Source organism: Nematostella vectensis, chromosome 9 (genome assembly GCF_932526225.1).
Source record: "Nematostella vectensis chromosome 9, jaNemVect1.1, whole genome shotgun sequence".
In the NCBI taxonomy this organism is placed as follows: domain Eukaryota; kingdom Metazoa; phylum Cnidaria; class Anthozoa; order Actiniaria; family Edwardsiidae; genus Nematostella; species Nematostella vectensis.
This window is the reverse complement of record NC_064042.1, coordinates 1,247,587-1,272,744: the sequence shown is the minus strand read 5'-3', so window position 1 is coordinate 1,272,744 and position 25,158 is coordinate 1,247,587. Positions and strand designations below refer to the sequence as shown.

General features: G+C 41.0%; 3 protein-coding genes and 1 long non-coding RNA gene across 6 annotated transcripts; 1 reads left to right on the top strand and 3 right to left on the bottom strand.

Annotated features, from left to right (window-relative positions):
- Nucleotides 1-2,209: 2,209 nt before the first annotated feature.
- LOC5509475 (P2R1A-PPP2R2A-interacting phosphatase regulator 1) lies at nucleotides 2,210-6,941 on the bottom strand. Of its 2 annotated transcripts, none has more exons than XM_032378391.2 (9): nucleotides 6,704-6,941; nucleotides 6,572-6,619; nucleotides 6,404-6,435; nucleotides 5,973-6,030; nucleotides 4,558-4,674; nucleotides 4,331-4,401; nucleotides 4,000-4,064; nucleotides 3,498-3,879; nucleotides 2,210-3,194 (listed from the first exon to the last, which is right to left on the bottom strand). In XM_032378391.2, the coding sequence occupies exons 1-8, from the start codon at nucleotides 6,899-6,901 to the stop codon at nucleotides 3,515-3,517; spliced, it is 954 nt and encodes a 317-aa protein (XP_032234282.1). In that variant the 5' UTR covers nucleotides 6,902-6,941; the 3' UTR covers nucleotides 2,210-3,194; nucleotides 3,498-3,514. The 2 variants fall into 2 exon arrangements, with proteins under 2 accessions (XP_032234282.1, XP_032234283.1); XM_032378392.2 differs by having other exon boundaries at nucleotides 4,006-4,064.
- Nucleotides 6,942-7,698: 757 nt separating this feature from the next.
- Nucleotides 7,699-14,431, bottom strand: LOC5509476 (mannose-6-phosphate isomerase). Its single transcript, XM_001629952.3, has 7 exons — nucleotides 14,351-14,431; nucleotides 14,135-14,259; nucleotides 11,496-11,766; nucleotides 10,838-10,966; nucleotides 10,170-10,457; nucleotides 9,522-9,730; nucleotides 7,699-9,143 (listed from the first exon to the last, which is right to left on the bottom strand). Exons 1-7 carry the CDS (start codon nucleotides 14,358-14,360, stop codon nucleotides 8,934-8,936), a joined length of 1,242 nt encoding a protein of 413 aa, XP_001630002.3. The 5' UTR covers nucleotides 14,361-14,431; the 3' UTR covers nucleotides 7,699-8,933.
- A 134-nt stretch (nucleotides 14,432-14,565) lies between these two features.
- Nucleotides 14,566-21,798, top strand: LOC5509477 (FK506-binding protein 5). Of its 2 annotated transcripts, none has more exons than XM_048732278.1 (8): nucleotides 14,566-14,720; nucleotides 15,177-16,887; nucleotides 17,069-17,178; nucleotides 17,627-17,807; nucleotides 18,198-18,373; nucleotides 19,704-19,775; nucleotides 20,271-20,672; nucleotides 20,861-21,798. In XM_048732278.1, the coding sequence occupies exons 2-8, from the start codon at nucleotides 15,195-15,197 to the stop codon at nucleotides 21,401-21,403; spliced, it is 3,177 nt and encodes a 1,058-aa protein (XP_048588235.1). In that variant the 5' UTR covers nucleotides 14,566-14,720; nucleotides 15,177-15,194; the 3' UTR covers nucleotides 21,404-21,798. The 2 variants fall into 2 exon arrangements, with proteins under 2 accessions (XP_048588235.1, XP_048588234.1); XM_048732277.1 differs by having other exon boundaries at nucleotides 18,195-18,373.
- On the bottom strand, nucleotides 21,791-23,581 carry LOC116616311. The gene is made up of 2 exons (XR_004295301.2): nucleotides 23,306-23,581; nucleotides 21,791-22,576 (listed from the first exon to the last, which is right to left on the bottom strand). It is a non-coding gene; the product is annotated as an uncharacterized LOC116616311 (long non-coding RNA).
- Nucleotides 23,582-25,158: the final 1,577 nt, after the last annotated feature.

Here is a 25,158-nt window from a genome sequence, read left to right as displayed (position 1 = left end):
AGCTAGCGGGATGTCTATTACAGTGAGGGTGTCAGCTAGCAGGATGTCTATTACAGTGAGGGTGTCAGCTAGCAGGATGTCTATTACAGTGAGGGTGTCAGCTAGCGGGATGTCTATTACAGTGAGGGTGTCAGCTAGCGGAATGTCTATTACAGTGAGGGTGTCAGCTAGCGGGATGTCTATTACAGTGAGGGTGTCAGCTAGCGGGATGTCTATTACAGTGAGGGTGTCAGCTAGCGGGATGTCTATTACAGTGAGGGTGTCAGCTAGCGGGATGTCTATTACAGTGAGGGTGTCAGCTAGCGGGATGTCTATTACAGTGAGGGTGTCAGCTAGCGGGATGTCTATTACAGTGAGGGTGTCAGCTAGCAGGATGTCTATTACAGTGAGGGTGTCAGCTAGCGGGATGTCTATTATAGTGAGGGTATCAGCTAGCAGGATGTCTATTATAGTGAGGGTGTCAGCTAGCATGATGTCTATTACAGTGAGGGTGTCAGCTAGCAGGATGTCAATTACAGTGAGAGTGTGAGCTAGCGGGATGTCTATTACAGCAGGGTTTGTAAAATTTTCCACAAATAAAATTCAAGGACCTTTTCAAGGACTTTTTCTGGGAATTCAATGGGTAGTATAACAAAAAAAAATTTATAGAGACGATATAGGGCCATTGTATAGGGCCATTGTACTCTATTTTCAAAACGAAAATAGTACCTATACATTGGCAATGGGACTCTTTAAAACATAAGCAAGCATCATGACGCATGGGTAAGCAACTGTTATCCAAACAGTGATTTCAAGAAAAAACAATTTCCAACACTTTGTGAGATTCTCAAACTTCAATTCGTTTTCTTTGAAAGCCTTTAGCTTTTCTTTAGCACAGATTCACAGTGCATTTGACTAAGTGAGAAGGCCTAATTGCGCCTTTTCTACAGGTTCTGCACGGCATTTTCTCTTTTTCAACAATCTTCTCTTTGGCCCTTCTCTAGTCTTCATATTGGGTGTATTGTCTTCTCCCTTGACTTGTTGCAATCAGCAGCGTCTTACTACATCTAGCAAGCCCACCGATAGCTGTCACGATTGTCAAGCTTCTTTATTCAGGTTTTCAACCATCAGTTGCAGAGAAGCATCTTTTGACTCTAACGAGTTTCAACAGGTTTCAAAGACGACTCTACCAGGCTAGGTACTGTTTTTGTTGTAAGGACGCACCCAGCTGAGAATTCAATATATCTAGGGACGACTCGCCACCCCTTTTGTAGTTAAGATCCACGATGATCGTCTGCTGAGCTTGTTCAGCTTTTTCCACAAACCAGCACCAGGAGATCACCATCTCTCAGCTTCATGGTCTTTACCGTCGTCAGCAAGAGCTTGAACTTGGCGAACAACACTTCCTTTCACTGTACAATCCGCGTAGGATCTATGCAAATCCTGTCTGGTCATGGGTTATACATACTTTACCTTGTACATCCTTTATGTTTCTTTCGCCTCGGTATCTTTCTGCTCTCAGCAGCACTTGACATCATTTACAAGGCCAAAAACCCCTACACGCTAACAGCTAGCCCCTGGTTTTTCCGCTTCAAAAACAGGTAGCCTAAACAACAGAACCAAAAAGATATATATAGCAATTGCTAGCAAACCATATATTGGCTGGAATTTGCGATGAATCTACATTCAAATAAGCTTTACTTTTGTTTCTTCCACCATATTTTTCAAGGATTTTCAAGGACTGTCGATAAGAAATCAAGCACTTTCCAGACTTTGAATTTCAAATTTTAAAATTCAAGCACTTTCAAGGTTTTCAAGGACTTGTACGAACCCTGAGTGGGGTTCAAACGTTGCCCCTTTTTTGTGGGGGGATCAATTGGTATTTATAGTTTTAAGTTGAAAAAGTGGTTTTCAAAAACCCGTGAAATACTATTTAGTTTATTTAGTACCAATACACTTTAATGCATTTGTTCTTTTTTGTTCTGGCTTGACTATTACACTTTAACAATTACATTTTGTTGCACGGGATTTTATAAGGGAAGAGGGTGAGGCAAGTTGTTTCCTCAGGTGGATAAGATGTTAGGGTGTCGAGTGAATCAGGCAAAGACTTTGGCTTTGAAAAGCTCAAGTCAATAAGGTATTCAATTACCATACATTCACTTTTTTTTAGATTTCCGCCACTGTACGGGTACTATGATGTAGATCCTGTAAATGATGATTAAAGCTCAGATATGCTATATTCAGACATTTACTTGGCTCAAATGTTTTGAAGTAAAATAATTATTATATACATCAACAGACTGACAGAGAATCTACCTGCTTCACTACTGTACAACTTTACAATAACTCTAATTCTATTATTACAAGCCATTATAATAATATATACCTCGATCTCTACTTCATACTCCTCCTAAAACATGGGGTGACACTTAATCAAACTGGCCAACGATCTGAATGATATGATTGTATGACTTGTACAATTCTTCTTTTGGTTAGAAGATGTAAGGTACAGGGCGCTTCTTTAACTCTACTTTCTTTTTGCTTTCTGGGTAGGAAAATTATATTCCTTCAACAAAATGCTATTCTTTCTAGACAAGGACAAATAAAATATGTAGAAGATTAAGCGGAGTTATATATAAGTGAAATTTATAACACAGCCATTCTCTTCTTTAACCCAATATATGTATGACCTTAGTAGCCAGTAACATTCGACCCCCAAACCCATTTTCCATTTTTGAAGGGATTTTTCTCATTCTGCTCACACTACCAAAAAACACTTAAAGTTTTTCACTCTCCAATTTATAGTCTCTAAAGCCAGTATAAACAGCTACTCCAGAAATGTTTTGATGTTTGTACGCCATTTTACGTTATGATGCAAGGTTTTTTGTCAATAGTTTCTAGAGATATTAGACATTCTATTCCAAACCATTATGGTAGCTACCATAGCTAAAACTATATCCTAAATTTTGACAACTTTGCCAGCATGTGATAGCTTGAAATGAGGGCCATAGAATGCTATTTATGGATAACGAAAACAAAGCTTCCTCTATTGGTATCTTGATTAAAGTCTCAAGACATCAATAGAGTAGGCTATTATACTTATTGCTAACACTATGTATATTGCTTATTAATATAATTACCTAGTATCCTTCTCTCCTTTCAAAGGAAGGTTTCTGTACATGAAAACAATGCTTGAACTTTATAGAAAAATATACCTGAAAAACAACAAAGTTACAGTATCAGTATTGGCAGGATAAGCACTGTCTAGATACCTGGTGTTTAGAGACAGGCATGAAACAGACCATGTTATTGAAAACTTCTAAAGAATTTCCCCTATAAAACAGCATTACTGTCTATATATAAAAAACATATGCTGTAATTGTCAGTTTAAATGACCCCATTCATGACCCTTTCTCATTATTTTCATGTAAATCTGCAATGACCTCAAACAAACAAATGAAGAAAGAAACAAATGTATGAGAGGGACGGATGAGTAAACTAACAGATAAACAACTCACATTTTTTATGATTGTCATCATTCCCTCACAGGTGCAAAGGTGAAGCATGCAGGAGTATTGCCTATTGAAACAGATGCCTCTGTGTGAACTGAATGAGATGTGACTGGACCGGCCAGCGGAGAGCGCGGAGGAGTAAATCGTGATCTGTAGCTAGGAAAGTTTATTCTTGAAGGTTCTCCAAACAGCATAGGGCTTGATAATAGAGTAGTTGAGGAAGTGTTTGTTAGTGCTAACGAGTACTTTGTATCCATTTGAATGCTGTTGATGTTGTCAAAATCTAAATGAGCAGTCTCACAGGGAGCTTCTGGAGAGGTGCTTTGTGACGAAGAATCACACACTCGCTTGGATGGGCTCACACCAAGTTCAAAGCCATGTGTCGGACCTGAGATAGATTAGAGGATAATATGCTGATCTTTTAGTCGCAAGGGTAACATTAAAGCATAAGGCATGCAACACTGGTTATGGATAAATCCAACAGCGTTGGAGGAAAACAGGTACTTACACTTACGCTTGAGAGAAGGAGGAAGACTACTTGGTCTTAGACACACAGGACTTATACTTCTTCTCCTAAGATATAGAAACAATTTCAGACAAAAATAAAAGCTGGTATTGCCAAGTTTGAAAATTAGGCAAACAATTCCTCCAGTTATGGTAGGCAATTTGAAATAATTTTCAGTAGGTCAAAATATGATTGGTGACACTTTAATTTTTCCAGTCCTGCGATTTTTATTATTCTGTAAACCCCTTGTCAAAAAAAATTGAGTTCACAGAGAAATTCAAGTCTTCCGAGCACACATTCTACTATATACAAACATTTAAAATTGCCCACTTACAGTGTGACTGTTGGCCTTGTTGGACTGGGAATAGGGCTGGGCGTCAAGCTTCGAGCACTTCTTGGGATTTGCTGAAAGAATCACTCAACTTGTCAAGTCAACATCAAAAATCCCACTTTTTCACCAAATTCTCACTTTGCAACGTTTTGAATAAAAATAAGTGTTAATTGCCCACAAGTTTATTGTTTGACTCTAACTAAACATTAATTTAATGATTGCATACTTACTCTAGAAAACCTTGTAGGAGATGGTGATGAAGGTGCCGGTGAAGGGAACATGTCGGGACCTTCAAAAGAGTCCCGTCTCTCATGCATGGGCGTGTCATGGGTGTGTCTCTCGTGGCCCTGTAATACCCAAAAAGATTTGGAACTAGGCAACAGGACTTTAAAGAACACGTATACAGACTCCATAACCAGCAAAGTCTTCTACAGTCTCTTTAAAAAATCACAATCAAAAAGAACTAAGAACAGTGGGTCAGTCTGTTGAACACTTGGCCACTTATAGTGGAACCTGGATTTTACGATAATGGATTTTATGATGGTGTAGGAGAGAAGGGGGAAGGTTCTTTCCCCCTTCTCTCTTCTCTCCCCCCTACCCTGCGTACGTTTTTGCGCTCATCCCCAGTAATCGCGTGGCTCAAAATACAAGATGGCGCCAATTACCAAACTAAGCGGGTTTTCTGCAATGATAACACTGAGTACAGCCTGCAAGCAGGCTACCCAAGCATAATTTTTACCTCGATATAACAATATTATTGATTCTGTCTATAAACAAAGAGAGAAAACCTCTAGACACCACAGACGTACAATACAGCTAATGGATTTTTTTGACTTGACAGGTCTTGTTAAACACAGATTACAGTCTTACAGAAAGTAACTGTGCAGTCTTACCCAGTACAGTTACAATATTATTATTTTGTAAAAGTTATTTATTAACACGACCTCGCTACAACTATATTTTCAATGGATTTTACTTTATATTATAAAATCAAGGACCTCTTTGCAACGATACCTTTATTTTGCAATACATTTTCTTTCTCCAAAGGCATACTGTAAAATCCAGGTTCCACTGTATTATCATTACATGCATGCGGATTCCCTATGAGGCTTTTCCCACAATACACAGGGCAGTTTGTGCCAAAAAGAGGTTATGAATTTGCTGATGTTATACTGTTGTTGCTTGTCTATGTAATTCCTATGACTTCCTCACTAGTTTTTGAAATCTTCATAGAAACTCATAGAACCTCTCCTAGAACTTAGGTACAAAAGTTAAGGGTAGGAATGCAGAAAAAGCTGGCTATTTCATTAAAAAATTGCGTGATATCTATGCTCATCCCCTCGGCCAATCCTGAGGTTTTTATCTTTTGGGTTCTCTGCAAATCCCTGTTTTACATGGTCCCACCTTTCTAGCAGGAGGAATCATGGCAACCCCAAAAATTGCAACAGCATTAGTAAAAAATATGTTTCCTGTTCTTGAGTCCATTGTTGTGCTATTCTCTCTAGTATGCAAAGATGCTTTTCCTTAGGTGTCTGTATTTCGTTGTATAGATGTCTCAAAGAATTTTAGGAGGTGAATGATCTAAGAGTTGGAGTTCATTTGCAGTAATGTTGTACAAATCAATAGCACAATAAAATTCTCTTACCGCTAGACTCATATTCTCATCCAAGTCAGTTATCAATCGGGAAGACGACAAAAAATCACTAGACAGGGATGATAAAATCAAGCTGTTAGCATTCTGACAGCACGTAAGTTTAAAATAATATACATCGCCGACATTCTATAAAAACAAGCGATACGAAAAAAACATAAACAAATTTATTTTGAGTTTAAAATGTGTGAGAAATTTACTCCAGTTTCTTAACCTAAAAGTAATTTGACAATCTAAAGTAAGAGGTTTCTTTGGTTAATGACGGTTAATTGTGATATATACAAAAATGGAAAAGAGAAACGACAAATGAACAGAGCCACAAATGAACATGGGCAAAAACAAAATTTACACGTTCCCTAAATAAGTTTACATTTGATAACACACACTTTACCGCTCTCAACGTTGCAATTAAAGCATAAACTTACTTCTCATGGCGTACGTCATCTACGCTTTCATCCTGTAAACGGAGAAGAGTGCCGTTGGAAATAGAAACGATCAGTAATAGTCTAAGATGATGATTTTAATGGTAAAACGAGCGGCCTGTGAATCGGAAAATAGGAAATACTACGCTGGCAAAATGTAGTATAACTCACCCTTATTAGCTGATATACTCGAGAAACGGGTGATCCGACAGCTACGGGCTGAAATTTAAATGGAATAGTTGCTATTTTCTATTGCTGTTGGCTATGTAGATTCTCTTGACTTCGCGAAGAAGCAAATCTTACCTTCGCGCTTGTCTGATTTTGGTTGGACGAATTTACGGAAAACCTTCGTTGTCTGGGCTGCGGATTCAGCGTGAATGTTTTCAGGCTATCGTTGATTGCAGCAGCGCTAATGTTAGGTGCAGAGTTGGATCTGCGTAGCCCTGTTGAGGGAGGAAGGTGATTGTGATCGTCTGTTTCCATTTCGCTGTTGGCCGCCATTACTGACCCTACAAAGACAACATATGTACGACCGCAGTGCATTGATGGTCGCACTTCCTGTCGTGCTAAGACCCCCCGTGGAGTTCTCAAACGTCACTTCCGTGTATGAAAAGTCATGGACACTTCAACCTTTCGGCGCTAGAGGGTGCTATATTTCCAAGGGTCAAAAAGCCTACAGTGCATGATGACGAAATTACCACACTACTATACACGCTTATTTCAAAGAGACGCAAGCGTGAAAAAAAAACCAACAACAACAACGATATTTTCAGTGTACCAGCGAGCTGTGCGTGGCCAAGACGTGGCATAACGCGACTAAATGGGTCCCCCGAAATTTCGATGTGCTCGCATGCTCGCACAATTTTTTGCGCCTAAAAATGCTCGGTCTCGTATTAAAAAAAACGGGGTGCTCGCAAAAGACCATTCGGGGGCCCTACTAAGACAGGCCGGGGTTCCTGGTACCTCAGGTTCCTTTGTATTGTGCAGTTTGCTATAGGCGGTACGAAATCTTCAGCCTAGCCGTAAAAGCTTTCGCTACTATACGGCGTTTCAGCGTATGTCTGGAAGTAGTCGTTTCATCTGATCTGAGGAGGTTCGATTCTCGTTCCTTTAGCTCTATCTTTTTTCTATAACTTGACAGTACTTTTTATAATCCTTTATTTTATACTTCCATTTCTGTGCTAGGTTATATCCCATGCGCTAGAGAGGATTTATCAGGCAATCAATTTATACCATTTAGTTGTAACATTTTCTAGGTACATGTCAGGCGCGAACACATGCGTGTGAGCGAGCACCCCTTGAAGGCCATGGGTCATTTTTATTTAAGGAATCTTCATATACGATGCTATTTCCATGTGATACCTATGACTGCGCCCCCACCCCCCTCCCCTTCCTGGGTACGCACCTGCATAAAAAACACACATCCTCTCAGAAAAGTAGGGGACCCACTTGTAAACCCCCTGCCCCTTCCCGTCCGCAGTCCCTGTTAATAAACAAAATATGTCACTGAAAAATAAAAACATTTATACCCTGGGTACTAGAGCCTCTAGAATTCTCTCGTCCAGTGACGCTCAGCCAAAATACTGTCGCATTTAAAAATACAATACTGCACCTTAGCACCTATTTTCTCGCGCATTAATTTTTACTGTTTTTTTTTTTTAATATTATACCAAGAGACCATTTGTACAGCAGCCTTTTTGCGTTGACATTTTTGCGCGTGCTGTTATTGGGTCTCTTGTTTTACACATAGATTATCCGCTCTAGCCTATGTGCCTTTACAAAGTTGGCAAGACAAAATATGATCAATTTGGCAAACAATTAAATTTTCTGTTTCAAATACAAAATGGCATTTTCCCCCATCGGTTAACCTACAGATGCGGGGGTATTCTGCTTCTTTTAGTGCTATCGACACGAATGTCTCTTTTGCGTGTTTTGACATATTTGCAAGTAATAAATAAAATTGGAAGATAATATTAACTAGTAATAAATAAAATTGAAAGATAATGTGCAGTGTGTGAAAAGAATGAAAGTATCGGTAACCATGACACAACGAGTTTTTCTCGTTCATATTGACAGTGTTGGTACAAACGATTCCTTACACTTCCCAAAATAATATATAATGCCCAGTTTCCACATAAAATCTAATACTCAATTCGATTTGTGGCCTTTGACACGAGTTCGTTTATGCGAACTAAGTGATACGCGACTCATCCTTAGAAATTACTTGAATTTTTGGGTGGCAAACTCGAACCCGGCTTTTGGCGGCAAAATAAGAACAAAATAAAAAGAAACTTATTCAGCGCTTACGAATCAGCCAGAAAGATTCTTTGACAAAAAGGCTTATTTTCATTGAAATAAATTTTTTGTTCATCGCTATTTTTTCGGCCGCAAGACATTTCTCTGCTTATTTAGGCGTTAGTTTGTCACTCAAGAAGTCACGCGGTTTCTTAGTGTACGCTTCCTATTCGTTGGATACCCCGCCCCCCCCACCCCCCTCAGGAAATGCTTCTCGTCGTGGATCATGCAAGTTGTATCATTTAGGGTCACAGTAAGCTCTAAAGACCAAAAGCCCTTCATTCCCAGTCTTCACAGGCAGTTCCACGGACGCGGGCATAAATAGCACAGCGCCACGCTCTAACTTGAGTGGTTGCTGTGTTAAAGTCTCACCACCACCAGATATCACAATAAGTATACTTGGACCCTCCACTGCCTTTACAGTGTAACTTGACAGAGAGGCAGGAAGCTGGGGATTTGAAAAATAACAATGTACAATTAGCATAAAAGGATTAAAGAAGTGTAAAAGATTTTTTTTCTTAAAAAAAAAAACTTGTTATTTAATACATTAGGGGGAAGGGAAAGCACATGCAGCCCAAGGCTGGACACAATTTATTGTGTAAGACAATTCGTAGCGGGCTTCAAACTCACTCTACTGACATTCTCTTGGCAAAATAGGAGTTTACATATCAATTTTTGAAGAAGCTAAATGTATCCCTGAGAATGATAGATTTTGAGTTTTCTGCTCAGACATTTTTTAATCCCATGACTTTATGCCTGTCCCTATTGTGAAAGAACTTTCTTGTATGGATATTAGCAAAAATCTTTATTAGTGTGATATACTCACATTGATTCTAGCAACAGAGAAGTCCTTGACTGGTGGGTCATACACCACTACATGTGAATCCTCAGGGTCCAGTTGAGAAGGGAAAATGTTATCTTCTGCAGTGCCTGGACTATAATCTAGCATATCACACAGAGTCTGGACATCCTTGTATTTAGGTGTTAAGCCAGCTCGTACAACATTGTCACTGCACGCCATGCATTCCATGCAGTCTGTATAGGGAAAATGAGGATATTTAGTTTATTGATTAATAAGATGTAAAGAGATCTATAAAACTATAGCTGATTTGGGGAAGAGTCTCCATCCACTAACAAGAACTATGCAGGCTAAAAAACATTACAAACTGGCAAGTGGAAGCCCTCACACTAATGGCAGTTGTTAAGTATACTACTATTGTTATTTAGGGCACATTCTCTTGAGTATAGGAGATTCCGAACCCCCCCCCCCCCCCAACCTCCAGCTTATCCGGGAGCGTTTCAGCCCACAAGTAACACTAGCAGCTCATATTACTAGCAGGATATTCAAATTACCAACATTTGAAGTTTTCAGGATTTTACTGTTCTTTAAAATGGGGATTTTTGGATTCTGGGATTACCTTACTGCAAAGACAAACAAAAGGGGGTTGGGTTGGGTTGGCTCAAATATTTTTACCTCCAGATAAGTAAGCATGCGGAAGGTTTGGTCCCAAGAACATGGCTTGACCAGGCTTTAGCATCACATGGTTTAGAAAGTAGATGCAGAAACAGCCAATGTCACCAGGGAACTGCCCATGTAAGCTTAGAAACAGATCTCCCAGGCAGCCTGTTACATCGATTTCAGCACTCTTCATGGTCTTAATTCTGTCTAGTAGCTCACTAAGATGTTTGGTCACCGCAATCTCATCTCTTGTCATGAGTGAGGAGAAGCACTGCTTGATACCTTCACATTCGGAAGCCTTATCTACAGAGAACAGAAAAAGTAAAGTGTGAATGAATAAGTGAAAATATAAACTTAATGCACATTGTCCTATGTGAACTACTTTACATTTTTTTACTTTGCAATTGATTGAAAATATATCAGTACTTGTTTGAATAAGGACATACAGAAGTGGATGACTTGTCTGACTTGGAAAAGTGTAAATTGTTGGCTTGATTGGCCATCACTCAAATCACTTAAAATAATTGAGGGTGCTGAAGTACTGTAGCATTTGGGATTGAGTTGTATTGGTTGTTTGTTTTGGAGGATATGATATTTTTAGAACTGCAATTAGCACAGAGGGCATACACTAACTTATTACATTATTTGCATTTCTAAAAAAATATTGAACAATTTGTACATACCATTACTACCTAAGAGCAAAGCACATGGCTGCTCTCCAATAACAGAAGCCAGTTCCGGCACAGATTGAAGGAATTCCTTAATTTCACTCACAGGTCGGAAACCACACAGCCCCTCATAGTCTGTGATTGCTGGAAGAGTAACGGTGAGGGTTGACCTACTGTTAGAGGGACTTTTGAAGGCACAGTCATAAAACAGGGGAAAAATTCAGTAATTGTCAATAACTTCAAGCTATTTTAGGCACAGTGTTTTAATACAGTATTAACCATGTTCTACTAAGCATTATACATTTTAAATCGTAATATGCACATAACGTCTTGACCTAGATCTAACTAGTCTCAGCAGAGGTGAGAGGCCATATAACCTAACAGGCTAACACACTGAACCACCTGGGTAAGAGAACCTTAACATTAAACACACTAACACAATGGGCCACCTGTGGTGAGAGGCCATATACACTGATGCGCTAACACACTGGGCCCCCTGTGATGAGAGGTCATATACACTGACCCACTAACACACTGGGCCACCTGTGGTGAGAGGCCATATACGCTGGCACGCTAACACACTGGGCCACCTGTGATTCCAAGAGTTAGGCACTACCGAGGACAAAATAGTTCAAACACAAATATGATACTTACAACTTTTCTAAAAACTGACCTATTGCCATTTCAGGTTTATGGTTTGGGTCTTTATATATATCTGGTCTTGCAGCATGTAGCTGTTCAGCATGATGTTTGTTTGGGTGAGCTTGAATAGACAATGACTTATTGACAGATAAGACCTTAAACAGGAAGGGAAGCTTGCCACTAAACATCTCAGTCACTTTGTTTCCCAAGCAGCCATTATGCCTATATATCCATTCTGATAGTGATGTGCCATCACTGTCGCAGATAGTTGAGGGCCCATTAGGGTGAGTTCCCATCCAAAGCTATCAAATTTAAAAAAAACAGTGACATGCAATCGTCAAAACAGGGGCAGCAACACACCCTGCAAGGAACAATTGTCACACAACACAACCCTGCAAGGAGAAGCTGTCACACAACACAACCATGCAAGGGGCAGTTGTCACACCCTGCAAGAAGCAGTTGTCACACAACACAACCCTGCAAGGAGAAGCTGTCACACAACACAACCCTGCAAGGAGAAGTTGTCACACAACACAACCATGCAAGGAGCTGCTGTCACACAACACACCCTGCAAGGAGCAGCTGTCACACAACACACCCTGCAAGGAGAAGCTGTCACACAACACAACCATGCAAGGAGCAGTTGTCACACAACACACCCTGCAAGGAGCAGCTGTCACACAACACATCATGCAAGGAGAAGCTGTCACACAACACAACCATGCAAGGAGCAGTTGTCACACAACACAACCATGCAAGGAGCAGTTGTCACACAACACAACCATGCAAGGAGCAGCTGTCACACAACACACCCTGCAAGGATAAGCTGTTACACAACACACCCTGCAAGGAGCAGCTGTCACACAACACACCCAGCTTGTCACACAACACAACCATGCAAGGATCAGCTGAGGGCCTGCGAAGGAGGCTAGGAAAGAAGGGAATGTTACCATATCTTGAAACTTCCTCTTGTTTTTGAAATACATTCGGTAAGGGGTAGGGGCAGAGATATGTATATCTATTTTGGAGCAATTGCAGAATACCCCCCACCCCAAGCTATGTGTTTTCTAAAAAACTCGTCCCCAGGTCCACGTGTCGTCATGCTTCCATGTCACTAGTACCTCTGTCAATGCGTCCTCTCGTCAACTTTTCAATGCGTACTCTTGTCAACTTGTCAACCTGTCCTCTTGTCAACTTGTCAACACGTCCTCTTGTCAACTTGTCAACACGTCCTCTTGTCAACACCTCCTCTCCTCAACTTGTCAACACGTCCTATTGTCAACTTGTCAACACATCCTCTTGTCAACACATCCTCTCGTGAACCTGTCAAGTCGTCCTTGTGTCAAATTGTCAACACCTCCTCTCATCAACTTGTCAACGTGCCCTCTTGTCAATTTGTCCCCAGGTCCTCACCTCAACTTGCCATCTTGTCAACTTGTCAACACGTCCTGTCATCAACTTGTCAACGCGTCCTCTCATCAACTTGTCAACGCATCCTGTCGTCAACTTGTCAACACGTCCCCATGTCAACGCGTCCTGTTGTAAACTTGTCAACGCGTCCTCTCATCAACTTGTCAACGCGTCCCCACGTCAACTTGTCAACACCTCCCCACGTCAACTTGCCTTTGTCGTTGACTTGTCAAACTGTCCCCACATTAACTTGGTAGTAGAAGGGAGTTATGATTACAATTAAAAGGAGCTTAGTATCTCATGGTATTGTAGAACAAAGTTATAAGCACAATTGAAAGAAACTTATTTTTTAGTATTGTCGAACGGCATTACGATTCAAAACTAATAAGTATTTTTAGTATTTTAGGGGATTTTGAGGGATTGTCAAACCAGTACAATTCAAAACAGTTTTTAGCACTTTTAGGGATTGTAAATCAAAGATATGAGTACAATTTGAGTACAATCAATGTTGCAAATATAAATGTTGTAAAAGGAAATTACTTAGTTTTGGGAAAATAGCCCCAATAACAGAAACAATTAAAATAAAAGAGAATGGGGTAAAATGTTATTTTTACATATGATATTCATACACCAAATAGTGGAAAAGGTACCACATGTCTCAACGCAACTTCTGACCAAGATGCGTGATGATTGGATCTAAATTAATTGTTGTAGAGCATTTACAATCTCGTAATAATAAGGGTTTCCTTGCAATTGATGTCGTCAAACTTAGAGGCAAACATCCCTTACAAGAATTGCGATAACACCCCTAATTTAAGCTGAATTGCTCATTTTTTTTTGGCAAATGGTAAATTAAGGATAGCCATTGATGCATTTGTCTAAAGGGATGTTAGGTGATGAGTCCTAGAACAGGGTATATATTTTATTTGGAGTGGGTCTGTGACGTTATATATTAAACGAGGAGTTGACACCGTGACGCGCTGACGCTCTGTTATAAAACGGAGGAGTTGACACGGTGACGCGTTGACACTCTTCGCTGAATATTGGAAATGGCGTTGACGCGTTGACAGTAAGGGGTAATCTTTGAGTGGGGGGTATTCTGCAATCTAGCCTATATTTTTTTCAAATAAATTGTTGTAACTTAAAATACATTTTAATTTGCTTCAAATGTTATTGGATGATCCAAAAGGCATTCCTAAGCTCTGACTGAGCAGGATAATCAAATAATACCCACTAAATTTATCATAACTAAGTTCTTACCTCTGCATAGGGTTTATTATTTTCCAGGACGAAAGAGGGGTCGCCCTTTGCTAACTGTGCTACCGCACTGTCTGCCCCTATCTTCCCCCATGCGTACGACTGCACCGCACATCTAAGCTGTACCACTGAGGGGCGAGAAAAAAATTATATGCATAGATTTGTGTAAAAAGACCAAGAAAAAACAAAAATATAAATTGGAAAGTAAACAAAGCTCACCTTCCGCCATCTTGGTACCACGTCTAATAAGTGAGTCCGCTGAGCGAGTGATCGCGGATCATTGAAGCAAAACCTTGCCTGACTAGGGAGGTATAGTAGGTATATTTATTTTACATTTTGGTATAAAATTGCCACCAATTTAAGTTACTTTTAAAGATCGTTTGCTAACCTGTAGGTTTTTAAACTATCTTAGAATGGCGTGAGTATAATTTCAGGTTTAATTCTAGAAGGAAGCTTTTCTGCCAATTTTTTTCTTACCAGTAGGGAGGGGTGCGAAAAGTTTGCTCATTAACTCGAGGCGGCCATGTTGTAATTTGGTCTTTGTTGTTCGCTTTCGAGTTTTGATCGATCAGTACAAGCTTCGCAAAAGGTAAACTGTTATTCTTAACATCAAAAAAAGATAAGAAAAGGTTATTTAATGAAATGAGAGGGTTATTCTCTCTGTTAGAGCTGTTAAAAATCCTTTTTGAGAAATTTGGCCCCGCTAGAAGCGACCGGCGAAAAAAGGCAAACATCTTTCTCGTTGAGAAAGTAACTGATAAAATTTTAGTAACCTCAAACACGCAGTTATCGAGAGACATTGTCGAAAAAACTTTTGATCTGATATTCTTTTAAGGAAGTGAGGATTTACAACAGGGAGTTCAATTACTTAACTAAATAAACTAACTTATGTTGCGCGTCATTGAGTATCGAAAAAAATGAATCTTTTCAACAAAACCGTGTTCGTTGTGTGTTAAACGAGAAATTAGTAAGCAAAGATGTTTGAGGATGGTGACTACAGAATTTGTTTGTTATATTCCTAAGGTACTTAACTCTTTTTAACCAGGAGCAAAAACAATCGGCCATGGCATTACTAAGAAGAAATGCAGCACAACCAGACATGGACTTCCCGTCGCAAATGATGAACAACACACAGCCAATGATAAACCCAATCTACAACCTCACAGACATGCAGCCGTCTGCGCTGTTGCCGCAAGAAACTATGCCTATGATGCAATATTCAGCAGTCGCCAACACCCAAGATGAGTTTGGTCGTGACAGTTATGGCAGGAATGTGGAATATGATTCCTCGATGGATAGAACAAGCCGCAGAGACTCCAACTCCAGGGATGATGGGATGAAACGCGGACAAGACTGGGATGCGTCACAGAGGTCAGATGGAGGCTCACGATATGACAAGCGCAGACGCAGAAGCAGCTCATCTGAGCGTCAACCTAGTACCTTCTTTGGCCGACCGCTGGCTAGGAGAGATAACAGAGATGACAGAAGAGAGTCGTCACTCGACAGGAGCTCAAAATGGGATAGAAGCAGGGATCGGAGTCCAGATAGAGGGTATGATGATTCTGGGAGTGGCCGCAGGGAGAGAGATAAGTCAATAGCGGCAAGAAGAGATGAGGGAGGAGTGAATCTAAACAACTGGGGAACCCAGAACGTGCAACAGAACTGGGTAGCACTTCAGCAACAACAGCTGCAACAACTGCAACAGATGGGAAATGCCGCCCTGATGGGTCAAAACATGTTAGGGCAGAACATGATGGGTCAAAACATGTTAGGGCAGAACATGATGGCAGCAGGGATGAATCTTGGACTAAACCCGGCTATGGCCTCAGCAAACAACATCCTCTCTAACCTCAACCCCAGCTTACTCCCTCCCATGGCTGCTTCAAACACAGGCTTGCTAGGCAATGGACCATCAAACAGTGCCCTGCAGCCCACAATTGGACCTCAAGTTTATCCTGAACAGACAATGGCTGGGTCAGTAGGCATGGATACTCAAGGGTCCAGCCAGCAAGGCACTCTCCCTATCACAGCATACACCCGCCCTAACTGCTCCCTAGAGCCTCCACCCCCCGACATGCCCATGCAGAAGCAGAAAGAGAAGCCTGAAGGCTGCCGCACAGTCTTCATCGGTGGTCTCCCTGAGTCCATCAATGAGCACATCATCAATGAAATCTTTTATGTCTGCGGTGAGATCACAAGTATCAGGATCTCTAAAGGGAAAGGAGAGAATGCTAGGAAGTTCTGCCATCTTAGGTTTGGTGCTAAGGAGTCTGTGGATACTGCAGTACTATTCTCAGGATATCGCCTGTACACCAGGGGTGAGAACATGGCCATTGAGTCATCTCGCATCTTTGTAGACTATGCAGCCTCCAGAGACGACCAGCAGGACTACGAGAGGGAGCTTAGAGCCCAGGCCAGAGAGGAGCGTCACAGATACAGAGAAGAAATGGAGAAGATCAGATTAGTTGAGGAAGAAACAGAGAAAAAGGTGAAGTTCTTTACAGACCATGCTGCATCAGAGCTACTGCACAATCTGCGCAATGAGCAGGGCTCATTCTACGAGTCATTCAGCACCCTGACTCAATGGCTAGAAAGAGGCGAGGTTACTCGCAAGACAGTTGCAACCTTCTATGCATTGTTGAATTGTATACACAATCATATAAAGAGGCTGGTTAAGGAGAAGAAGGAGAATGAAGAAATAGTGGAGCGCCAGAAATTGGAGCAGTACTGGAGGGCTAAGAAAGTCAGAGACCAAGGTCTGTATTTATCAAATGATTGCAGGGTTTTATTTATACCACTATTATGGTGTAAGCTGTCAATTTGAAAATCTTATGCACTAATATGGAATCTCTGAGCTGGTATTTACTGTATTCTTGAAATGTATTTGTTTAAAAAATGAGAAAGGATTCTAAAAAAGCTTGTCTTATTTTGTTGTAGGAGAGACAATCTTGACTGTTTTCAATGCAGCATGTCAGAAAAAATGCTGGGACCACTTCAGCAAGGCGCAGAGAAGAAACATCTCTGATTGGCAGAAACAAGTAATGGAGGTAAGAACATGCATTTCTTTGTGAAGATGAAAGCTGGGGCAGAGGAAGGTAAAGCATAATGACATTGTACAGATCATAAGTAGCCATTCGAAGGTGTCTCAAGAATTGATGTTTACATGTGCAATAGATAAATTGAACCATTAGGCAATACTTTACTATACTGTATTGGTATCTTTAGCCTGGTTTTCAATCTGTTGTAACCTAAAACTTTGAGTGAAAACTCAAAGTTATGTGCATGGGAAAGCCTGGTAAAGACATGTTGTGACAGGTTTGAATTGCAAAGCTCTTCTGCTCTTTGTAATACCAACAAAGTACACATAAAGGCTTATTATGGGACAACAATGGCAAGTATACTCAGAGCAAAGGTCCAAGGTTTTTCACTGTGTAATAATCGAGCAAGGAGTTCCTTGCAGTTCCTCCCAGCACCATTTGCCATGTTTTCCACCAGGAAATGAAACTGATTGAGGAATCCGAGCAACCAGTAAAACAGGACTCGGTAGGTATGGACCTTGATGAGGATTCCCAGGGACAACCAGAGGAAAGTATCAAAGACCAGGTAGAAAGCCAGACACTGGAGACCACAGTGACGGCGGCTGCTAAAGGTGACCAGACAGCCAACCAAACTGAAGGTAATTCTAAGAAATGATCTTCTGTGTCTAGGATTAGACCTGGTGACATTAAGGCCCCATTACCATACCCAGCCTCAGCCATTTTCTTTCTGCTTTGGTAAGATCCAAAACTCCCTTTGGTTCACACAATCTATGGTCTAGTATAACTGTCTATGGTATAGTATTACTCTTACTAGTCTTTGGGAACAATAAACGCTCTTAGAATATAATTTTGATCCAACATCAACATTTTGACAATAAGTTCTTGAAGGTTTGTATTGCTAGAGAGATAACAGGACTGCATAAACTTATATCTATTTTACTGTGTATAGACAGGTGCTAAGCCTGCCTTAGGCCCACACATATATCACCACTTATACATGTACAACTGTTTGTTTTCCTGTATAGCAGTGGGTGCAAAGGCTGCTTTTGATCCAGAGGACGCCAAAGCAAGAGCTCAGGCTGCAGGGCTGAAAGCCCTCGCTGAGAAAAACACAAGCCTTATGTGGGAAGTGGAGTCTTACAAAAACGAGATGGAGCTTCTCAGGGACAAATATGCAGCAGTCTTCGATGAGAAGGATAGTCAGGTAAACATGGGACAGGAGCTCTGGGATAGCACAGTTGGCAGACCCTTGCCCGCTGTGTACTGCCTCTCACCACTGGGCTTTGGGTTTGATTTTCTGTTCTAGCGTACATAGGTTAATTTACATACGTAGCTGTAAGACGTAGTAAAGCAACTATTAAAAGAAGTTAATAGATGCACCAAAATTTGGAAAAATAAGATCTAGTTTGCTATAATATTGTGATTGTTATGATAGTGCTATTATAGCGGAGCCAGCGGAGCCGTACGTATAGAAGTTTGTCATAAACTAGGCAACTCAAAAATTGTGGTCAGTGAGGTCATGGTCACACGCTGTCAGCTATCTGTACCACTCACGTGACCAGCTCATGCGAACAGGCCAGCTAATTAATTGATCACTCTAAACCAATGAGAGACTAGGTCCAGCAAGAACCGGGAGGACTTGAAAAAAGACATGGGGATTAAGCCTATTCTCTGACTTTCGACAAACGAATAACAGAATGCATGATTGCAGAAACGAATTGACAAGAAAAAGTATTTAATTGAAAAAATGTACTGATTAGCCAGTCAAATGGCCGTATGAAAATGAGAATTTGAAGGCTATGTCTGTCAATGGAACTGCTTTGTACTTTAGCAAGCTGGAAATATCATCAGCTCGACTTTTTTACCTGTCGCGGTGGTTGACGCAACATGAAATTGTGCAAGGGGAATTCGTGCATTATCAGTCGGCAACCCTGTGAATTCCAGAGAACATTTACCTTTTAACACTAAAAAATATTATTCTTCAGGAAAAAAAAACATGTCCCAGGTAAATAGGAAATCGCAAAATAAGTCCAATACCACCAAACGATGAAGTAAATATTGCTTGGTATTTGAAGCCAGTTTTTCAAACAGTTTTCTGTGTGTACCCTGACATGCACTGGAATGACACCATGAGCGTGTGCTGTTGTGAAGTTTTTTATTGACTTTTGCATTTAGCGTAGGATTAGAAAAAAATTTATAAAACAAATAAAACATTCTTTTTGTGCCTTCGTTGAGTTTTGAAAACCTCGGTGTTTGTTTGGGGAATTCTCAAGCGGATGTTGTTATTATGGATCCCTTTTTTATCCTCAAAAGAAATTCTAGTCTAGAGACTCTATTCTTCAGGGGGTCATACCCCTAAACTGCCCAAAGATTCTCAATATGAAAATATGGTTATAAAGCTGGCTCCGCTTTTAGGCAGTGTCTAAATCTATATATTATTGTTTGATTTTTGTGTAGTGCTTACTAAAGCATGTTCTGGTGTAATGCTATGTGGGATGTAGCCCATAAATGGTCTTGTCTTGTATCCTTTGTAGATAGCACGGCTCACTGTTGCCCTGCAAGGCTTGCAGCAGTATCTACAGAACGCTGTGCTCAAGCCTCCCCAGGTATGTGATATGCACAATTAAGTTGGATTTAGGTGGCATTCGTCAAAAGGGCTGTTTACCAAAAAGATCATTCATCTTCACAGCTCTCATATGATCATTATTTGCACGATGTAACCTAGCATTACAATGGACACAGAATTTACATTGATTTCTTTCACTGATAATTTTCTAATCAGTAGTAGTGTTGATGGCACATTTACTACAATGGTTTTTCCTGTTAACATTGTAGGCATGGGGAAAGGAAATCTCTAGGAGAGGGGGTTACATCTAAGAAGGAGAGCATAAATATAGATGTATAGTCCATAAATATAGAGGGTACAAAAATGATGTGTTCTAGCTCCCTCGCATTTCTTTATAAAATTCTAGTGGCCTGGAGGAGTGGGTGAGGGCGGGGGCTCACTTTTCTCTGGATCCCCTGGATTTGTCACTGAAAAGCATCTCTAAAGCTCTAATTCCATAATAACAAGATACTCATTTGTATGTTGTATGTTGTAGATCAAATCAAGCAATATTGAAGTTGTTGTAACAAAAGAAGAAGCAAAAGAGGATATAGAAACTGCAGATATGGAGATTGAAGGCAAAGCAAAGGAACCAGCTGATGAAAACATAGACACTATTGATATGGAGACTGAGATGGAGCCAGCTGAGGTGGAGAAGGCCGATGAGGTAGAGGTGGGGAAGGCCGATGAGGTTGAGGTGGGGAAGGCCGATGAGGTTGAGGTGGGGAAGGCAGATGAGGAAGAGGAAGGAGCTGCTGAACCAGAGGGAGTGGCAGACGAACAACCTGCTGAGGAAGCTAAGGAGAAGAGCAAACCTGCAGGCAGAAGGGCGAGCAGACGAGGAAAGAAGCAGGCAACACAAGTAGAGGAGTCCCAAGAAGACAAGACAGACGCAGAGGTGGGTCAAGGCAGCATGTGTATGATTAGACAAGTGGACGGGTGGTCACCTACAGTACATAGATAAAAACTGACTGTTGATTGAACAGCTAAGGTAGACACACACAGACAGAGGTACAGACAGACACTTTGAGAAGTGCTATTTATATTGGTTCATACTAGATTGCTATTCGTTTGCACTATTTGCAGAAAGAGAAAAAGAAACCCAAAGCTAAACGAGGGGCTACAAAGAAAAAAGAGGAAAAAGAACAAAAATCTGAGGAGGAGGAGGATCAGGCGAAAAGTTCAAGCCAAGAGGAAAACGTGGGAGAGAGTCAGGAAGAGTCAGCAGCTAAGAACCAGGATGAAGTTGTCCCTGATGCTGATGAGGGGGGGCCTGATGACAAGGCACCTGTCACACCTAAGGCTAGCGACGACACTACCCAGAAACCTCCAGTGGACACGCCAAGTGGGACTGAGGCCAAACAACTTGATCTCCCTCACCCTATACAGCTGGTGCGATTATCGGAGAACGAAATGGCATTGGTGGGAGTCCTGTGTTCATTCCTTTCCGCGTGCCCCTCTGGAGCCTCGGCACAGCAGATAACTGCTCATGTACAGCGCCATGTGCCGGGGGCCAATCAGGAGACTGTTGACAAGGCGCTGACAAGCTTACCCATGCTGTTTGAGCAAGAGAGTGAACCTGTGGGTCAGGCATGGAGGTTCTGTGGCTTTACTGTAGGCAAGCAGTAGGACTATGTCAACTGTTAGCAGGGATATTGTAGGCAACCATAGTGACCCCACTACCTTGGGCAACACCTTGCAAAAGCTTTGAAGTCACGCGTCATAAATGGCCTCTTTGACTTTAGGTTTGTCTAGAAACTTGGTGATTTTTAAAGTGACTTTTTAAATAATCAGATGCTTTTAAGCCCTGGTTAGTTAACACTAGTGAAGCTCTGGTCGGGGGGGGGGGGGGTTGACTAGAGGCCCCCCTCCCCCTTCATTCATTCAATTCACTACTATGGTGATCTTGGAACCAGCTGATAGAAATATACTGTGTCAATAGAAACTTATTTACCGTTTGGATACTAGGCCTTTGTTCCGTGAATTCTTGTTTTGACGAATTAAAGAAAACGTTCGCCATGTCACTTTGTGTGCTACTTTATTCATGGTTATGCGAATGTACTTGTGTTCTTGAATGACCAGAGCAAAAAATGGCAAAATTCAAATTGTAAAGTTGTGTTAGCTTATATTTTGCTTACATTTTGCCTAGAGGTTCCTTACGTAATATCGAGCTTTGGTACTTTTTGGTAGATGATTCGTTCTTGAGATATGATTGAGCAAAGTTGCAATAAATCATGAAAAAAGAAGCAATTTCTCCCAAAATGGGCAATTTCAGACAAATCAAGAGTCTTGCAATTTGCAATATCTCAAAAAGGATTATCTACCAAAAAGTACTAAAGCTTATTTTGGTTTTTATAACACAAGAAATATCTATTTAAAAAATTAAGCGATTATAAGCTAACCCGACCTTACAATTTGACCTTTGCCATTTTTCGCTCCTGTCTTTTTGTATACGATTCTTGATGGAGACACTTCACAGCACCACGTGGTCTGTAATAAAGTAAGCAAGAAAACGTAGCTTCCAGTTAGACTTGGCTAGGGAAGATCTTCAACCGTCAGTTAGTGTAATGGTTAGTACACTAGAAGTTCCAGGGTTCCATCCGGTGGGGGGACTATAATAGGTGACGTATCTTCCCCTAGTATAGTCCTGCTTGTTGAGCCGCGCCGGTTGTTTCTGATCAAATACTAGTTTAATTATCTGATTCCGCTTCCGTCGAAGCAGGAGCACAAGAATAAATAGAAGTAGTATTGTGTTGGTGATAACGATTGCGAGAAGTACCGCATCCCGGGATTCCATCGTATCTATAATGTAAAAAAAGGTTATTATATTTTAGGGGAGCTCATGACTCGCACAAAAAAAAGGGAAATTCCCTAATGTCCCTGTCTGTCTGTCGCTACGTTTCACTGATGAAAAAATCTATCGAATTTTGGGTGCAAAAGTACGTCTAATTCTTGGATTCTGTTAGATAAATGACATAAGGACTATGAAGTGTGCTCTTTTTTCCCCGGTAGCCATATAGAAGAACTTAGAATTTCTGACCGGAGGTAATATTGCCTCGCCCCAATGCAAATACATACAAGAATCGATTGGACAATCCCGCAAAAGAACTAGATTTTTACTAGTATGGTTTGTTTTAGGTCCACGTTGATTTTCCGAATTGGCCTTGCTGACTTTCCATAAACGGAACACAGACGTATTGTCCTTGGAAAATGACACAGCGCAAAACTGTCTCTCACCTGATCAGCTCTAAAACGTTGTCTGTTATCGGTCGGTCGCTTCTCACACCAAAAAAAAAACTTTGGCAGAGTAAATATATGGGATAAGATAGACGAATGCTTTCATGAGATAACTACATACAATATTTGTCTGTGCGCCGAGTTGCTACCTGCTCAGTTAAAGCAAATTGAAAAAGCAATTTTTTTTTTCCTCGAGAATCATAATTGCGTCATCGTGACAAAACATGCCTAACTCGACAATTGCTTGAATTATTATCAACCCATATTCTATGAGAAGGCGAGAAGAAAACTTACCTTAAAGGTCTTTTTGCTCCTGATGAGATCGCAAACTGAGTCTCGATTGTTCCCACTGTTCCAAGCTCCTGCAGAGGCCACGAAGGACAAGTTGGGACTTGCCCCTAGAACCCATTCGAGTGCTAAGTGCTCAATAGAGTAAGAATCGGAAGCATCACTCCAGGGGGAATTGTACAGGACCCGAAATGATCCCAGGACCCGAAACGATCCCAGGACCCGAAATGATCCCCAAAAGTACCCCAACTGATCCTCGGACCCGAAACGATACCGAGGAGTCCCCGAAGTCAACCCCAAGGAATTGCGGTAATGGACAAAGGGAAAGCAGAAGAAATACTTGCAATTCTTGAAGCATAATTAAGGGTTAACAGCGACTCGATTTCTAAACAACGTGACTTAAAAATATTAAATTTCAACACAATACTTTTATTTATTACATTGCCCGGCGTTAAACCCATAAACAGAGTCTAAAACAAATACACAACTTTTAGTTGCTGCTGAAAGAAATACAGCATGTATAAACATAGCTACAAACAACTGATCCCGGGACCCGAAACGATCCCCAAGAGTCGCCGGAATGAACCCTAAGGAATTACAGTAATGGACAACTAAAGAAATGTGTAAGAAAGTCTTTACAGATAGGACATCCTGCTTTTCATAGGAAGCGAAATGTTTTAAAGTTATTTTTTGGCATGTTTGTTTTCGGTGAATGAAATACCTATTATATCATGATATCATGCCGGGGTGTACGCACGGCTACATGAGGAAATTCAAAACTCACATAATATTGCTTTCAACAAGAGCCACATCCTCTTAATATTTTGAATCGGTAGTAGAAGGGTTGTTCGAGTGTATTACTCAGTGTGCTTTTGTCATTCCATCTTCTCGGCCAAACCGGCTGCCTAAAATGTGTCGGTAAATATTCGCTCGTGTGGACAAGGATTTCGTGGTGAAATACATGTTTGGTTGTCAAATGAATATTAATTTTTAGGGGTGATGTTTACCGGAAATGAGACTCTCATTTATAGTGTCAGAGTCATGTGTCGGAACCGCAAAATGTTAAGAGTGTGATGGAAGGTCAAAATTTTGGGTGATCTGAGCAAAGCTGTGCTATGTTTATGCTGTATTCCTTTCAGTAGCAATTTAAAGTTGTGTATTTGTTTTGGACTCTGTTTATGGGTTTAACGCCGTAATGTAATAAATAGAAGTATTGTGTTGGAATTTAATATTTTTAAGTCACGTTGCTTAGAAATCGAGTCGCTGTTAACCCTTTATTATGCTTCAAAATTGCAAGTATTTCTTCTGCTTTCCCTTTGTCCATTACCGCAATTCCTTGGGGTTGATTTCGGGGACTCCTCGGTATCGGTTCGGGCCCGAGGATCAGTTGGGGTACTTTTGGGTATCATTTCGGGTCCTGGGATCGTTTCGGGCCCTGGGATCATTTCGGGTCCTGTACAGAACGCAGGCAAGCGAGGGAAGAGAACATTTCTAACCTTAACCACCTAAAAATCTGGGATGATAAACAAGGCATGTTTTAAGGAGCTTTATCACAGAATCTTGGATCAATGAGGTTCAAGTTTATGTTATTACCGCTTTTTGCAGCCGGCTCATTTGCAGTTGTTTAATATTTGTGCACAAGGAGGCAGATGAGACACCTACGCCCTTACCACAAAGTTCTGAGCAATTCTACCTATTTGTCAAAACAAGGGGCGGCGGAGTGGTCCCATAAGTGTGTGTGTGGGGAGGGGGGGGGATGGGAGGGTAGTGGTTTCGGGAGGGGTGGTTGGTGGTTTCAGGGGGGAAGGGTGGGTGGTAGTTCCAAATCATTAAGCGCTATTTCTATAAACGCGGGTTAT

Bases quoted from the DNA above. Each gene is read 5' to 3' on its own strand.
- LOC5509477 (XM_048732277.1), top strand. From the start codon at position 15,195: ATGGCATTACTAAGAAGAAATGCAGCACAACCAGACATGGACTTCCCG. The intron at 17,808-18,194 runs GTAATTCTAAGA...TTTCCTGTATAG, and splicing joins GACAGCCAACCAAACTGAAG to CAGTGGGTGCAAAGGCTGCT. The intron at 20,673-20,860 runs GTGGGTCAAGGC...CACTATTTGCAG, and splicing joins AAGACAAGACAGACGCAGAG to AAAGAGAAAAAGAAACCCAA.
- LOC5509475 (XM_032378391.2), bottom strand. From the start codon at position 6,901: ATGGCGGCCAACAGCGAAATGGAAACAGACGATCACAATCACCTTCCT. The intron at 6,031-6,403 runs GTAAGTTTATGC...ATCCCTGTCTAG, and splicing joins GATGACGTACGCCATGAGAA to TGATTTTTTGTCGTCTTCCC. The intron at 4,065-4,330 runs GTAAGTGGGCAA...TCTATATCTTAG, and splicing joins ACAAGGCCAACAGTCACACT to GAGAAGAAGTATAAGTCCTG.
- LOC5509476 (XM_001629952.3), bottom strand. The intron at 11,767-14,134 runs GTAAGAACTTAG...TAAATTTGATAG, and splicing joins ATAATAAACCCTATGCAGAG to CTTTGGATGGGAACTCACCC. The intron at 10,458-10,837 runs GTATGTACAAAT...TGTTCTCTGTAG, and splicing joins TTTGCTCTTAGGTAGTAATG to ATAAGGCTTCCGAATGTGAA.